At 30.8% G+C, this 18,029-nt stretch overlaps 1 protein-coding gene across 1 annotated transcript; it reads right to left on the bottom strand.

Annotated features, from left to right (window-relative positions):
• Positions 1 to 1,055: 1,055 nt before the first annotated feature.
• LOC107456037 (protein SSUH2 homolog) lies at positions 1,056 to 15,957 on the bottom strand. Its single transcript, XM_087165548.1, has 11 exons — positions 15,838 to 15,957; positions 14,751 to 14,799; positions 12,691 to 13,060; positions 11,969 to 12,098; positions 11,814 to 11,874; positions 9,804 to 9,991; positions 6,030 to 6,112; positions 4,617 to 4,709; positions 4,427 to 4,529; positions 2,732 to 2,836; positions 1,056 to 1,448 (listed from the first exon to the last, which is right to left on the bottom strand). Exons 2-11 carry the CDS (start codon positions 14,785 to 14,787, stop codon positions 1,311 to 1,313), a joined length of 1,308 nt encoding a protein of 435 aa, XP_087021674.1. The 5' UTR covers positions 14,788 to 14,799; positions 15,838 to 15,957; the 3' UTR covers positions 1,056 to 1,310.
• Positions 15,958 to 18,029: the final 2,072 nt, after the last annotated feature.

Genomic DNA, 18,029 nt, shown 5'->3' with positions numbered 1-18,029 from the left:
CATTGAAAAAAAGAGTTGACGATTTTTAATTTATCGATAAATGAGGAAAATGCCATTTCGTTTTTCCAAGAAAAAAAGGTACTACCTCTACCTTGCTATTGAGTAAGCTTAAATGGACCCGAAATGAAACTCTGTGTAAAGGAAAGTTTGCGATGGTTTCAATGTGAAAAGTCGTCAACAAAAGAAATAGCCTTTTTTTTATGTTAAGAACAAAAAGCCAAGAGGCACTCCTCGTCATCTTCTAGAGCCTTATCTTGGCGAAATTCATGTGGGAAAGACAAGCTTGTTGATTTAATATTGATAGCAATCCCGGTGATATACGGGAAATCACAAACTAAATGCGAATAATACTGTGGGGGGCGGAGTTATCGACGATGCCAACCTTCATCTATCAAAAGGTACCTCGTGATTAAATCCAGGTTATGAAGTTAGCATGTCTAATATACCAGATGAAGTTAGCATGTCTAATATACCAGCGTATTGATGTTTAATTTTCGTAATGGTAGTTACGCCACAATTCTCCCCCATCAGAATTTTATCAGGGATAGAATTCGATGAACGGATACCACTAGTTGCTGTTCTTGTGAAAGACCGGGAGAGCTGATTTTAAGGTCACCGGGTTTTTGAGTGTTGAATGTGAGATGTGTATTAACTTCACAGTCGTAGTCGCTCCTGTGTGGCCATTAGCTGTCGAGTGTTTGTGTTTCATCGAGACGAGACTGAGTAGCAACAGCGTGAGGAGGTTGATTATGTTGCAGTCACAAGTAGCAAGTCAACTGTTCAGTGTGGATTACACAACGAGGTAGACGTTAGCAGATTGAAATGGGCGTCATTGCATGTTCAAATCACGTCCGGAGGTCACCAATGTGGGGGGGGGACGGAGTTATCGACGATGCCAACCTTCATCCAACAAAAGGTACCTCGTGATTGAATCAAGCATGTCTTATATACGAGTGAATTGATGTTTAATTTTCGCAGTGGTAGTTACGCCACACTACTAACATGACGTTTTTCTTAGCGTCGTTTTAACAGTAGTCGCTGTGGAAATCAAGTAGTACCAATAAAACACATTTATTTATAGTACATAAATTAAGAAAAGTACAAAAAATTTCATTTTATTCTGAGATTTCTCAAGATGGGTTATGGGTCAAGATGAGAATTCAAAAGATGGGTTATTTATGATTATTTAATCACAGTTTTTCTATAATTGCTCATTGTATTGTTAAGTTTCTTGCAAGCCAATAAAATCCAAGGTGATGTTTTCTTTTATGGTTTACCATATGCTTTAATTACAGCACTGAGATAGATGTTCAGCTTATATAATCCAACAGTTCAGAATAGTTTTTAAAATACACACTGTTCTCAATTCCATACACGTAAAATTCTCCTGTTTTACCTTTGCAATAATAGTTTATCTTTGTGATTGGAACTGCTCGAACACACTGCCTCTGAAATAAGTTGAAAATGTATCCATAAATATTCATTCAATACAAGGACATGAAATTGCAATTCTAAAGTACTAGCCAGACTGAAAGTTTTGCTCGGTACTATTTTCACGAAAAATATAAGCAATATACAAAATAGTATAAAAGGCTTTTTGGTGACAAAAACCACAAATATGGTATAGAAAATTAAAAATTTAAATATGTTTATTGATGAAAAAAAATTTTATTAGAAAAAATTTCATAATTCCAATGTTATACACATATCTTCAAAAGCCTTTAAAGTACAAAAATTATCAGAAAACTAAAACATCTTATACATTAAGCACTACATATTTACATATCGCTGCTTCTCGATACTAACATACCATGTGTCACATTCAGGCCCACACTGTAATAAATTCAGAATCAAATTACAGTATAAATAATCAGCACTTTAGGTGCATCATCCATAAAATTCATTTTACCGCAAAATCCATTTTTACCTTTAAATATTACACCGTAATTTTTGCTATAATATTCATTTAATCAGAGTGATTCAGCGATTTCACGGTAAGTATTACTGTAAAATCAGCCTTTCATCTCTTCAGTGGGTCGATAAATGAAGTACCAAGCGTGCTTGGAAACTAAACACATGGGGTTTCGCGTTCGGCTGACCACCTAACCGGAACATCTGCTTCTGCACCCCAGAGCCCAAGGTCAAGAAAACTGAGATGTTCACAGTAGGCCTTGGCCCTCTATTGGCTGTCGCGCTTAGTTTATTACTGTAAAAACTATGATATATCAGGCTTTTGTTTCGGGCATGATCCCGTAAAAATGGATTTTACTGTAAAAAGTACCTACACTTAACATCTTAGCATCTCTGAGTGTCGGTACTTTTTACCTCAATAGTTCGGAATTTTCTGCAATGTAGTATCAAACTCTATAAGAGAGGAGCAATAAATTTATAGAAAATCAGAGTAAATCATGAAATGTCTGAATCTTTAACGAGTTTCTGTAAGCTGTCTTCTGTCTAATGTGACAGCTGAAGTAATGCGTAACTGATAAAAAAGCATAAAAAACGTTCTGATCTGGAGCATGTTCTGGAATCTCGATAAGCATTCTTAACTCCTAAACATTTCCAGCATGTAAGTCAATGTGAGTGAAACTAATCGATTCTGCCAACACAATAGTTACTTTGTTCAATAAAGAGATTTGGGCTCAAATGCAAATTTCTGCAGTTTTTGTAATACATGAATTGTAGTTTCTAAATTTAGAAATTACTAAACCATCAATTAAAACAGGCTTACCTGCAAGAGTACAACTTTATTGGCACAATCTTTTTGGTGTTTGAAGACAAGATTAAGAGACGCTATGTTTATTCTCGCTTCAGGAAATGTAGAAAGAGGTTGAACCTGAAAAATTCATGTTCTAAATGAGGTTTCTAAAATTATTTTTTTCTAAGACTAACAAGTCTTTGAATAATAAAAACCAAAAACACCTTGCTTTAGCATATAAATAATATCACTGAAACTATAAATTTATAATATTCGACTAGAAATTAATTAAACATCTTATTTTTAAATCAGTTTTTAAAAATAAAGGTTTTGTATTTTCTCTCCCTTTTTTTAAAATTTATTATTTTATTTTCCAGTTTTGCTTTATTTCCGATATCCTTATCTGTTTATGTTTCATTATTCATTTATTGATTTCAGCGACTGATCACGATGTCCCAATATTAAGCAAAATTTGGAATATTGTTTGGCTTCTGATGCAGTACTTTCATCTCTTAATTCACTTCTTTTGCATTGAATTTTCTTAAAATGAATATTAAATATATAAAACTTGAAGATAATGGGGCACTAGCTACTAATGTGCTCGCTGCGCAGAGGTTTGTAATCAACATGGAGATTTGATTTTATAATTGGTTTTGAACAGTCTACCTAATTCTGAGTTTACGACTATATATGTTCAGCTCCGTAGCCTCTTAATTTTGAACCCAACCCAGAAGACAAGGGAATCCCTTGATCAAGTGTTGGGACAAGGTAGCCTTCAAGAAAGACTTAATGATGGAACTAACCAGCATTTGTATTACATGGAGGGGAAAATCTCGCAAACCTCACTCAGTTAGCCCAATGGCTAAAAGATTCTAACCCCTAATCCCAAGAATGTAGAAAGGAGACGAAGTCTAGCACTACAAATACTCAATTAACGTGGGGAACCTCTCTGTGCGGTACGCTATACCAGAAAAGCAACTTACAGGGTGAGCAGCATACTCAGAATCAGCAGAACTTCATTATATGCTAAGATCCAGTGCATACGCTTAAGAAGTAAAGAGACAGTCATGAGGTAGGTCACTCACGAATCGGTTGTTGGACAATTCTACATGTACGGTTGGGTACGCTGTCACCCAAAAACTGCTATTTTGTTCCTTTTTTCTATGTCAAAATGTGTTAGCAGATTTAATCTACATGGATGACATAAATTTAATCTCAAAGAAATATCTTAATTAATAATGCTGTATTGTACAATATTTTATTAATAGTGTAAAAATGCTGAATAAACCAACAAAAAAGGGAAAACTTTTCTTCTTCACCCCAACCTCAGTGGGAGGAGCGGAGGATGCAAACCCATTTCAGGAACCTCTGCGGTTGTGTCCCTAAGTGTTGTTTTCTCCTTTGTACACAGGGAACACACATAATCTTTGGGGACTGATTTATATTATGTTTATGGAAGCTAGATTTTTTCCCCTCTGTATATTCTTTGCCGTTGTCCATCCACCACTGAGGACTACGTCAGCACTGTGGTCGATTCAGGGCCGGGAGCAGAATTCGTACCAACTAGCCACAGCTGGGATTCGATCCAGGTTCACCTCATTAGAAAGCGAACTCTCCATCCCATGTTCACTATGTGGAAATGCTTTATAAAGGTGGAGATGCAGAAAAACTGTTTATAACGAGGAACAAAATTAAAAGCACTACACATATATAAATTTAAACACCCACCCTAGGGCTTTCTTCACTAAATATTTCGTTAGAGGTGGATAACCTCAGGAGATCAGAGGGTATGTCTGTGGGATTAACATCAAATTCATCCACGTGATTTGTCCTATATCAAAGTAAGAAAATGGATATCAACGTATGGAATATAATCTATTAATATTCAAAATTAATCTGTAATTATGGAATTATTTACCATGTCACTTTGAGTTCTTTATAGGTTTTAACCTTCTTATGTCCATCACATACACTGCAGTTCATTCTTCCACAGCTGTAGCATGGATCACAACTAAAGCAATTTTATGAATTAGAATAAATTTTTAAATGTTAGTAGAAAATAGTTCACAACAAACAATAACAGTTGTTCAGAGCTAAATAATAATTAGTTTCCCAGCGATAATGCTATCAATCCACTAATTTCCCGTAACAGTTTGGGTTATTACTTCATTTCTTACAGAGCGATTCGAACGATTTTAAAATCTAACACATTGCAAACTAATGAATTTCCAAATTGCACTGTATGCTCTGAAATACATTGATTCTATGTTAAAACATACTATCGAAAAATTGAACCATATTGCCTCAGTAATTTGCTGTAATTTTTATAGGTTGTTGATTTGAACCATGTTTCCATTTTGGTTGACCCATACTTTTGTATAATTAGGTTCAAGACAGATTAATTTGCACGATAATGTAGTTTGACTTGGAACCGTTTTAAAGTTTAACCTAATTACGGTTTAGCGAGGTGCAGAATTTCCAGCACATGCCGGAAAATAATCGAAGTAAAGCTGTCGTTGTTGGTTCATTTATACTCATTTTAAAAGACTTAAACTTGAAGAATCTATCAATTTTTATTGTTTTTTTTTTCACTTAGTACATTTGTTTTCGCAATAAAGAGTTCTTGAGTTTTTCATTAACATATTTTTGTAAAAAAATGCATTAAATACTGAGTGCATTTTGCAATAATAAGTTTCATCGAAACAGACGTCATCTAGAATAAATTCAGACATGTCTTAAGAAATGCTGCGAAATTCGAAATGCGTAGGTTAAGTTTCAAATTTCGTGGTATAAATTTAAGTACACACTCACTTACAAAGAAATAAGGTATTTTTGATTTTGTTTCGATGTTGAGCGATGTAAATAAGTACACCTGAGGTAGAAAAAGATATTATGTTTTGCACCAAAAATATCCTTATTACTAAACTTCAATTTCAACGTCATTTACACCTCACAAAATCAGTCTCATATGTAACTCAGAAGCTATTTTAGCTTAGACCGTATGAAATTATTCACACCTCAAATATACGTATTTGCTTGAAGTGAAGAAAAAATAATCCAATCACCTCAAAAACAACCAACCTAAGCTGGTTGCTCTAAAGTAGATTCCCCTCAAAACAACCTCAAGTGTGAATAAAACAACTTCATACACTTTGATTATACCCCTTAGGAGATTGATCTTTTATAAGGTTATTTTTTTTAAATCAACTTCAAAATCTCAAATCAATATTGACACCTCAAAACAACCTAACAAAAACCTCAAAAATACCTTACATTTTTGTACAGGTTGATATATTAATCCTGCAATCTTATAATATCTTCCATCACTTACATGAGGCGGCCAGTTTTGTTGCAAGTCAGACAAGCAGAACGATCTTTGAGGTAACCATCACCGTTGCAGCTACTGCAAGGATTCTGAGGAATAAAAAAAATATATAAGAGATGTTTTAAGTTAATAATGCTTTCTTAGATTACATCTTAATATCAATCTTCGTAAGATCTTAACCTTACTATGCATGAAATTCTAAAGATGGTGTCGCAGTTTTCCATTGTTGTCAACGCATTTTATTGGCTGGAAAATCACATGTTAGGATCCAGTTTTCCCACATTAATTTTCATATTTGCTTGGTTGTCATCAGCATAAAATTGATATAAGTTATAAAGTTATTATTTTCCTATAAATATTTTTGTTTCTCTAATTTAAGGGTTAAAATTACCTGTATTGTTATTATTACGTTTTTTATTTAATTTGATTTCAGAATTAAGAGTTTAGGAGGATTGTTTGCTATATTATTATTATTAGGATAATATAATTCAAGAGGTTGTTGTTACATTCTAATACAAAGTTATTTAAATCGGTGCCTGATCTTATTAACCGCTTTGCAATTATTATTTTCTGTGCAAATTACATTAATATACTATTATGAATTACGGTTAAAGAGATTCGTTAAAAAATTTAGAACTTAACTTTCACCTTCATGCATAAAGTGATGAATGCAAAAATCGTATTTAAACTACATCCTTCCGTTGGTACACAAAAATATTAAATTACAATTGGGTATACTATAGCCTACGTCACAGGTTGTGTTATTCCTACTAAATTTAACCCATGAACGGCATTTTCTGCGAGCCTAACTTCAAGCCACAAATAAGCAAACGAAGTGTTTGATCGTTTAAATAGCTGCTCGCCAGATTTTATTGCATTATAAAGAAAAGTAATTGATATTCGATTTTTGATTAATAATTGATTTATGTGGATAGTGGCATAGAACTTAGCATTGCGTCATTGTAAATGTTATTCCTACTAAGTGGAAGTAGTTGTGTTTTTTTTATATTATACCCAATTGTGAACTCACCAAATTTGTTTTAAAAATATACTTTTAGTTTTAAATGTTATTTCAAAAAATTTCGCTTATAGCTCATATCATAGGGAAATATTTGGACGTGGGCTCTTGTTGGTACATATATTTATATTTGAATAATTTCAATTGTTTTATGCCAAAAAACAGCAATTATTGCGAAGAGAAATCATCGGGGTTGGTGATCGCCAGTGAACAGGAAGCTTAGATTCCTAGTATCATAATACAATTTATAAGTATATTCCCGTACCTCAAGATTTTACAGATTTTACCTCAAGACAATAGAGTTTATCACAAGTTTAAATTTATGTTTGTAAGAAATAAAATTAAATCAACGTAATAAACAATTGATATGATTAAGTATTTGCATTTAAATATGTCTGATTTAAGACTTAACGTAGTATATCAATACACAAATTGTGGGTCTGTTCCGCGACATGGAGCTTTTGGAGCATGGAGCGTTCCAAATCTCTTCAACTATCTTGAAGGTTTTAGTTTAACGTTTAACGACTGTTAATAAACTGCTGATTTTTGGATTGATTCAAATCAAAATTTTAAATCATAATTTTTCTTTATTTAATAGTAATTTTTTATCAATATTTTAACTATTTCCTTCAAAAAATTCAACTTCAATTAAAAAGTTGAAATCTTAAAAAACAATAAAATACAATTCACTAGTTTTGCATGCATAGAGAACATTCCTACTGAAAGTGATTTGTTTACTCAACTTTAAATGCACTAAGTGTTAATTTCTTAATATTTATTTTGTATGAATTTTCATTTTGTATGAATTTTTATTGCGGGAATTTTTTTTTTCGTAACAGAGTGACAAAAATATTGTTGTTGCAATTTAGGAAAATATTTTGAATCAAGTTGAAGAGTTCGTTTTCAGAACAGTTTAATTCTACGCAAAATAGTTCTTTTATAACAAAAATAGAAGGAAGGAATACCATCACTTTTTTCTTGATGAAAGCTTTTCGGAGGAATGCTGACTAAACTTATCAATTTATTTTCAAACGGCATCAACGGAACAGTTTGAAAGGCGGAGGGCTCCAAATGCTCTGTGTCATTATAACTGATCCAGTCTCGCATCTCAACTGATCAAACGAAAGCAGTTATATTAGAATTGAAACTAAGACATGTTTTTTTTGAGAAGGAGAAAAAAAAAGAGATTGAGATACTAAGAATTTGAAAGTGAGAACGAGACAAATCTAATGAATATTCGGATATTACAAAAAAAAATTTGTCTGTTACCTTTATGTGTAATAATGTGCATGTAAAAAAACTAAATTGAATATCGTTATTTTTCCTTCAAATAAAATATAATAAAAGATAATATTCGTTACTATGCATTCTTGTAAAAGTAACTGTAATTGTACTTATAAATCAATAAATTGTAAAAAAAAAACTTTCAAATGCAGATACTTAAAAATACGAAAATTATTTCAACTGAAAAAACTAGTAATTTATTATTTCAATGTTTATGCTTCTAATTTTATGATAAATACTTAAGACTCATTCTTTTCACTAATAAATGCCAATATCTCATTAAGTTTAATGATAAATACATAAATCTTGCTTAATTAAACGGCAAATATTTTACATTCTGCTAACTAAATGTTTTCTTTGATTGAAACTGTTTTATATTTAGAATAAGACACAAAATTAGTAACATATTTTAATATTCTTAAGAAAATAAATTCAGTTATTCTTTTAAAAAAATTCCATTGTAAATTTTTTTTTCTTTAAAAGGCTATCTTAAATCGAATTTTTTTTCATAACAAGATTAAAAACCAAAACTTTATGAGCAATAATATCATTTTATCCAGTTCTGAAGGGAGAAACATCTTATTTTCGATCTTAATTACCCTTTCATTTTCTTCCGATTATCTCTGTAGAACTACTTAAATATAATTATTCCTTTAAGCATGTCGTTAAAGCTTAATGTTGTTAGAAATATTATGCGAATCTCTTACATTGAGCCTCATTAAATATGTCATTAAAAGGATCAGATTAATGGGAAATTTAATGTGAATAGTTACTTATCATTACCTATGATATATAAATTTATCAGTTGAGTAATATGTTGTTGAAAAGTTTGCTTCATTTCTTTTAAACATGCTGCAATAATTATTATCAACTTAAGTTTGCTGAATTAAGGTTACAGCGTAAAATATAACTGTTTTCAAATTTTATCATTGCTTTCACTGTTTAATAAATTATTTTATCACAATTTAGATTCTATGCCTCTCCCTTTAATGGAGCTTTTATCGATGGCTAAGATTAAGCTTGAAGACTCTTGGCGTGTCCCACCAGCACACCAAGGGTATAGGAATGATAGGCCTGACGGCTCTCTGGCACTTGTATGCAGCCGACTAGACCAGACCGCCCTCACTTGCTTTCTCAGTGGTCACTTCAGATCTTTAATCTATTCAGGTGCTTTGATACCTGTACCGTGTGCTACAATGAATAGGCGCCCCCTAAACATCATTGCTTGCCTGGGGCTTACCGGACAAAATATGACGGACAATCCTGTGATGTTATTGGACATTTTCAGTGTGCACAAAATCATGGACCTGATTTAGTCCTGCTGATCTTGGGGATATGCAATAAATGAAACATCGCAATTTTTGAAGTATTAATGAGCTATAGAACCTCAATGCAACATTACTCTGTCTTCTGCAACATTGCAAAATTAAGCGCAATTATAGTACAAAATATGTATTTTGTTAAAGTAGTTTTCTTACCCAACCTGCACCTTTACAAACTAAACAATCCTCTTTACCGCGATCGTCACATTTCCGACAATTTCTTAAATGTTCTGAATGCGGTACTGGAACATGCGTTTCAGCATTCTGAAATTTCTGTTTGCAGACGACAAAAATACTCCGAATATTCGGTTCAGGCCCATTATTTGATCCATCTATAGGTTTTTCTGAAATCAAATCAAAAACACAGTCATAAATAAAAATATCCTCACAGAAGCATTATGGAACCTCGCTGTACAGTCAGTTTTAGGTTTAACCGATGACTACAAAAAAGCTCCTGGGTTTTAGCAGACAGTGTGTCTCCTGATAAAGTATTGTTTTTGCTAACAAACATATCTTTAGAATTTCGTTTTTGCTTGTTTTTGGTTTCTAACTTTTTACTTAAATTGTTTAGATAAGACAAACTTGGTATAGTATTTGAAAGTTTTTTTTCTTAAAATTTGCTTAAATCACCTTCATACTTTGATTAGATAGCACACAAGTATACTTATGTTCTCAAAATTTTAATCTAAATTTTGTTGTTTGTGTCTTAAAACACTAGTTTAAAAAATTAGTTTTCATGAATGAGGGAGTTTTAAGCATTAGAAATTTCTTTAAACTAAACGGAACGTGTTAAACTGTAATATCATTTAAGTTTGCTGCAACCTTAATAAAATGCCAAGTTTAAATCATATTATCGGGATTGTTTATCCGTCATAAACTTGATTACACGATATTAAGTTTAACGGAATACATGGTTCGAAATAAAATTTTATCAAGTTTACAAAAACTTCCTCCCATAAGATAGCTCAATGTATGGTTATTATTATGGCTGTATACATTGTGTTTTGAACCGCCATGATATGAGAGTATTAAAGAGCTGTAAAAGGTGTGGTGTAAAACTATTTTTTTTATGTTAACAGGGATGCCAAGAGAAACTAAAAATGTATGAAGTAGTAGAAACTCAATTCATTCTTATTTATTTAATCCATTTAAATCTTCAATGGAAACCATAACTTACAATTTAAATCATTCAATTATAATGCGAAAACAACTTTAAAGCCTTGCATTCAATTTCATTTGTAAACTGAAAGAAATGTACTAGAAAAGTTGCTAATTTTTTACCTATTTTAATGAAATTTTGCTTTTTAATAATCAAAACCTTTTCACATGTTTAGTCGCCCGTGATATCCTATGTTAGTAGAATAGGAAAATAACTCCATTACGCATAACAAAATTCAATAATTGTTCAAGTAACGTTTTGCCCAAACTTAGATCTGCTGTTTATTCCGTTATCAAATTATACAAATATGCTTTCAAAACAATTTAAAAGCTTTCAGGAGTAAAACATGTCAGAGAGAAATTTAATTCGTGCTATCATTTACGATATATACCATAGAATTGTTTTTAAAAAATGTTACAGTTTCGTAGTCTTACTAGAATAATAGACCAGGCGACATATTTCGATTAATAAGGAAAACATTCGCTTTGATAAAAGAAACAACTACATGCCGTTGCAAGAGCATTACATTTGATTGGACCAGTAAAAATGGCTCATCTTACGCTAGCATGCCCTTAACAAAACAAATATAACACAAAAAATTTTTAATTTAGTTCATTGTAGTAGAAAATCATTTGCAAGAAACAATATTTATTATTATTTCATCAATTTCTTTAATTGCTAACAGAAAGACATGCATTTGTTACAATTTTTTGATATAATTTTTATTAATTCTTATTACTTGTTAGTTGATTATTCAATAAGTTTGGTTTTCCTAATTTCACACTTTTTAAGAAAGCAATCAAAGAAAAGGCTGTGCAACGACGCTTCAAGAGTTGTCGATGCTGATACGTTCGCGCTGGGAGCTTGGCATCCATATGGCAAGCACTTAGATGCAAACAGGCTCTCTCCATAGGTATAATGATTTCTTTTTAACTTGCAACTGAGTATAAGACCTTTAATTTAGTAACTCATAATGTCTTAAATAAATTTAAGTAATTGAAACTCACCATTACATTTTCCATTTTTAATAACAAATTCTCTTGACTCCCAAAACGTTTCCAATTTATACTAAAAAGTCAAATAATAAATTAGAAACAATTTAAACTTTACAAGTTAAATTACTTAATAAAAATTATATTAAGAACAATTTCGCAATTCTCACATGCAAGGAATAGCAACTTCGAATACTCGGAAAATCCAAGTATTCTATTATTCTTGTTCCATTTTCGAAGTTTTTAGCAGCGAAGTCGTAGCACACTTTTCTTATTGTTTCATCTGTTAGACTTCCAAAACTAGAAAAAGAAAAAAATAAGAACATGTTTATTTCATGTTCAAATATCATTTATTTCCTGTCTCAGTTATTCAAGATGCTCTGTAATAATCACTCCTAATGAATGCTTCTAGAATCTAAGTAAAGAGGGATGTAAGAAATTTAAGTACATAAAGAGTAACTAAAACATTTAAACGGAACAAAAAGGCGTAAATCTCTGATCAGAGGTTATCGAATTCTGTCAGAGAGAAGGATAAAAATTTCTAGAAGTCAATTTATTTCAAAACGAAGTATCACAATTTTTTTTCCTTCAGATATTTGAATTTGGGTACATAGTTCCAATCTTTTTAAAAGTAGCTAAGATTCAGGACTGCGCAGAAATGTGTTTTGATACCTAGAAGAAAAAAACATGATTGTTCTAAAACATATTTGGAAACAAAATAGCATTTTAAATTCATTCGTTCAATTATTTTGTGGTTAAGCTGTATATAAAAATAATAAGTACGAGTCTTTAAGAAATGTAATATTTAATGAAAATTTTTATAATAAATATGATATTTAGAATTGTTTATTTATTTGTTTATTTAGAGACGAAATAAATTCAATAAACTTACGTTGGCTGCAGTGCCGGAGATATATGAGAAGCGGAAAGTATGGGAGGAGCAGAAGCTAATTGGGAAGGTGTAGGAGGAGCTGAAGCTGATTCCGAAGGTACAAGAGAAGCCGAAGGTTCTTTATAAGCTATTGGAGGAGTCGCAGGTGCTTTAGAGCTTACTGGAGGCGTTTTAGGTACTTCTGAAATTACGGGAAGAGTCGTAGGTGCTACAGAAAGTACGGAAGGAGTCGTAGGCAGTTCAGAAAGTACAGGTTGAGACGTAGATGCTTCAGAAAGTACAAGGGAAGTCGTAAATACTTCAGAAAGTATGGGAGGAGTAATTGGTACTTGCGAAGTTACAGCAGGAGCTGAAACTCTTCTATTACTTTCTAAAAATATTAAAAAAAGAGTAAATATTAAAAATTTGAAGAAATTTTTTTTTTTAAGTTTTAAAGATTATTGTTGAATTAAGTAATTCATGGCATTTATTAAGTGAATTCAAATTCTGTGTTCTGTGTACTAATGGATGAATCAACAATAGAACAGATTACTCATGCTTCGATAATATTTTACCATAATAAAGGTATTAACTAGTGTTAAAAAACTGAAGAATACAATCCTTTGGTTAGTATTTATAATTATGTTTTATCAATGAATTTAGACCCACAGCCATGTATTTGCCCTCACAGAAACAGAAGACCTCTCTAAAGAAGGCAGAACTACTAATATTATTGAAAAGCGTGTGAAAATACTAAATAAATAGTTTTTTGTATCCTCCATCAATTAATTTATGACTTTTTCGAAATTGTGCTCGATATGAAGGAACAGTTTAATGTATAGAATGTATAGTATATATGTATATAATGCATCGCAATATCTAACAAAATTAGAAAAAAAAATCAGTATCTTATTTTCCTGCTACTGAATTTCTTTACCTGCACTATCAAACTCATGCGTGTCGCATGATTTCTCGAATATTGTTGCGGTTCTCGGTCTTAAAAAGTTGAAGATCCCTTATATAAGAGATTGAAATATTTCTTAATTTTTCTATTACTTTTTTCTTAATTTTTCTTATGAGTAGAATTAGGATTTTTTTTCCATCACATTGTATCTGAAAATTATTCAATTACGAAAAAGTTTCTTTTAGATCTTTATTAGCTTATTTTTCTTAAACATCTTTGTGTTTATTTTTTATTCTTTGTGTTTATTTCTTAAACATCTTGTGTTTATTTTTTGTATGACTTTAGCGCAATATGAGCAAGTATTTCAAAAAACAAAAGTTACTTAATATTATCATTCAGACACCAAGTTCTTCAAAATAAAAAATACATAATAAATAAATTTATTGTACGTATGAAACGATGTTTCGGTGTATGTCAAAATAAGCTTTATAAATACTTTTCATTCGAGTTTTAGTTGATACTTTATTAAGTTATACAAATAGGATCAGCTTATTTATAGATAAGCTATGCAATACTTTATAACTGACATAGCTTCAATTTATACACTTGAACTAAAATCCAAAGAGCGTTAAAAACAGTCTGTTCCACAAAGACAGCACATAATATGTATTTTTGGAAAATTATCGAAAATGGAAACAAAAAGAAAAAAGATGCACAATGGGGGTTTGAAAACGGGGAAAATCTGATAAATCACAGTAGAGTTGCACTAATGTAATAAATATTGAAGTAGATTTCATTGGAGGTTGAATTTTGAAGGCGTTTCTAAAAATCGTCTTCCAACTCCGTTCTATTTCCCTCAGTGTGCATACATTTCCTGTTTTGATTTTCGATAATGGTTCTAAAAATGCATAGTAAGGCTTGTCGTTGAGCAACATCTGCATTTTTTATTAAATAAAAAATTTTGCATTGAAAAAAAACTAACTAAATCCATGATGAATTCCATAAACATGCAATATAAATTATAATTTCGGGGACAAACGTTGACTTCTCTTACTATCCTCAAGAATTAAATAAAAATATAATTCATCATAAGCCTAATTAAATTTCATTTCATTCAAGTTGTTTAAAAATTCCGAATGAGTAGGAAGCGCTTAATTATTAAACAATTTTAACTTACCTGCTATGGCAGCTTCATAACTCGGTGGCTCTTCCATGGCAATATTTTTCTGAAAATAATAAAAAGGATTGACCATAAATAATAATATATTATTTAAAAAATACTCGCTTTCAATGCACTATAATTAAAGCTATAAAAGCATTAAGGCTACCACTAGGCGAACTAATGCAAATCCAGTGTTGAATCAAACAAAATAAAGAATTTGAGTTCAATTTGTTGCTTGTATCAGATATTCTGTTACTTTTCGGTTAGCCAGGCGCAAACAAAAGCCACAAAAAAATGTAGACCTTGGTTAAATTTCTTCTAGTATTTTTTTGTTGCTTTATTTATTTTTTGGAACACTGAACAAAATGGAAGTTCACAAAAAAAAATTTTAAAAAAATCTGAAAAAAAAAATGGTCACCTGGCTAACGGAAGAAATCGATTTTCTTTTTAGTTTCATGCAATTATTTTCATAATTTTATATTGAATTCAAAATTCACAAGTGTTACAATATATTGTTTAAAACAATATGAATGTCATGGTTCTACAGCCCTTCGTGGGCTAGGTAGGGGAGGCATGGAGTTTTAGGCTCTACAATTTTGTGACCAGAACATGATTTTGTCTATGAGGTCAGCAATGCTCACAATATCTTCTTCAATCTCAAACAAATTGAAAAATATCCATCTGAAATAGAGTAGTCTTCAAGTCGACTCTGAGGATCGAACCCCAGTTCTTTTCAATGACAACTTAGTGCATTCATTACCATTATGCGCTAAAATGAACCATTATCCTAAAAATACCATCTATGATGTGACGTAAAAATAATCGCCAAAACTAATTATATATATATATATATATATATTTAAATTAAGTATATCAAAATATTGAAGCTTTAAGAAAAAGATAAAATGTAACTTTCAATTAAAAAAATTATAAATAAGCGTAAGTTGAAACATTATTGTAAAAGGTGTAATCTATTTTATCAGTTATATCGAATGAAAAAATTTTAAGTGCAATTACAGCATACATTCCGAAAATTACAGAATATATTAAAACTGGAGTTTGTATGAAAATTATTCAATATAGTAACATGAATACAACTTACCTTAAATCTAAATGTATGTTTTTTTCAATAAAATTTCACCTGTCCCTTTCTGTTCAGCATTTTTCTTTCTTTCATTAATGAAAGGTGCGTGCTTACCTTACATAAAGCAAATGATAAGAAATTTTTATCATAATAAAGATAAGAACCTGAACATATTGTGTTTGATTGTATTATAGAAATACACCTTTTTCATTGCACTAATCTTTATATGTATCTGTCACATATACACTTCATGTAATGTGACAATTTTATTTTTAATTATACCTAAGCCTTTAATTTTTCTTTAAACATTATTCCTTTTTTTCAATTTAGCAATTTTATTTTAACTTTCTTGGTGACCTTTCTCATGGTCAATGCGGTCATCGCACTTCCTGTGGGGAAAGTCAACCAACCCCTCTTTTCACGCCTTTCTTTTTCTTCCTTTAATTTTAGGGGGGCTTACAAACCAATCTCTTTCCTTTAAATTTCAAACTCTCCGCCTCTTTAAATTTAATTGGCCGTAATTTTTCTGGTCCTATACCAGTTAAGGAATTTTTTAAGTCACTTTTATAATGCATTCTTTTTTTCTCGAGCCTTCGGGCAGGTTACCCTTTTTTTAAATTCTCCGCGATGCGGACTTCGGTCCGTATCGAGGGATTTCTTTTTACATTTTTTCTTAACCTTTATTTTAAATTAAATCCTTAGCTGTAATCAACTTCTGTAAAATTTAAAATCAGCATTTTGTACCTTTAATTTTCTTTAACATTAAAAGCCCTCTCAAATTTAAGTTTTCTTTTCATATTTATTTTAACGGTTAAATTAATCGTTCTTTTATATTTAACTTTATGGATGACACCTTTGGTTTCTTTAAAATCTCTTGTCACCCATTTCCTTTTCAAAGATATATTTTTTTTTGTGCCACAAAATGTGTTGCAATCATATTGTTTGTTTGTTACGAAATAATCAAAATAAGTAGTTTTACAAAAATAAATGTTTAGTTGAACAGAAAGCTTTGTGCGATTGTTTTTTTAACTTTACCTTTATAGCTATTAGTTATCACCTTTTTCCTTCTGTATGTGGTGAGTACCTTTTTTTATTGTTATGGACATTTACTTTCTTTCCTTGGAAACATCACAAAAATTGCATTGAATATATATTTATGTTTGGATATAGCATGACTATATCTTATTTATCTTTAATTATTTTAGTTTCGCCCTTTTTCCAAATTTGGTGATACCAAATTATCCAATTTGTTCAAACCTCACACTTTGTGACCCTTTGAACCTATTGGGTTATTGTTATCCCATAATTGCATTGTACTACCACTTTCCTTAACTATCACATCCCCTTTAATTTGATTTACCCTATAATATGTTCCGGCCTTTAATTTATTTATCATGACATTTCAATCATTACCCATTTTTTAATCATGACTATATTCAGAGATACATCCAATTATGTAATCCACCCATTTTAATAATAATGCATAAATAACGTTACTTTATTCGCACTAATTCAATTATATTATTAAACTCTTACAGTATCGTTTACTACTCACTGAATTGTGATTCATTGTCATTAATGTATGAAGTATCGAGTTACTCAGTTACATGGCACTTTTTGGAAAATATTAGGATCAAACATCGATGTAAGACCACCCTAACGGTAAAATAAATTTTTAAAAAAATATTACAAAATGAATTTTCGGAGAAAAAATTAGTATAACCTACATGATTGTCAAAAATTTATAGTCAGCTTTAATCAAATGAATTCCGGGAAAAATTATGGTTATTATGAGAAAAAAATGAATTGTGAGAAAATAAGTATGGTCAAATAGTATGGTATATGGTAGAATTCACCGTGTTTCTCACTCTATGGGAACACCAAAGAGCTCGGTAGTTTTTACCGAAACGTTTTGTAAATGATTTTGTTAAAATTATTAACAAAGCATGATTTTGTAATATAAGTGATAAAATTTGGAAAATGTAGTAAAATTTGGTAATTTTATCATAATACATTAAATTTTGGATCATAATATAGTTCAGATCTGTTGCAATCTCGGTGAGACTATTCCAACTACTATTTACATTTCAAATAATTTTAATTTTTAAGTAACTATTGTTCATGTTTTAACTATCAATAATGTTCAGTTTTAATGCTTTTTATTTCAAATAACTGTGCTTTTTATTTTAAATTTCATATTTAAAATAATT

The sequence above is a fragment of the Parasteatoda tepidariorum genome, chromosome 6 (assembly GCF_982258835.1).
Source record: "Parasteatoda tepidariorum strain Cologne lab strain chromosome 6, Ptep-v5.0, whole genome shotgun sequence".
In the NCBI taxonomy this organism is placed as follows: Eukaryota; Metazoa; Arthropoda; class Arachnida; order Araneae; family Theridiidae; genus Parasteatoda; species Parasteatoda tepidariorum.
This window is presented reverse-complemented; position numbering and strand designations above follow the sequence as displayed.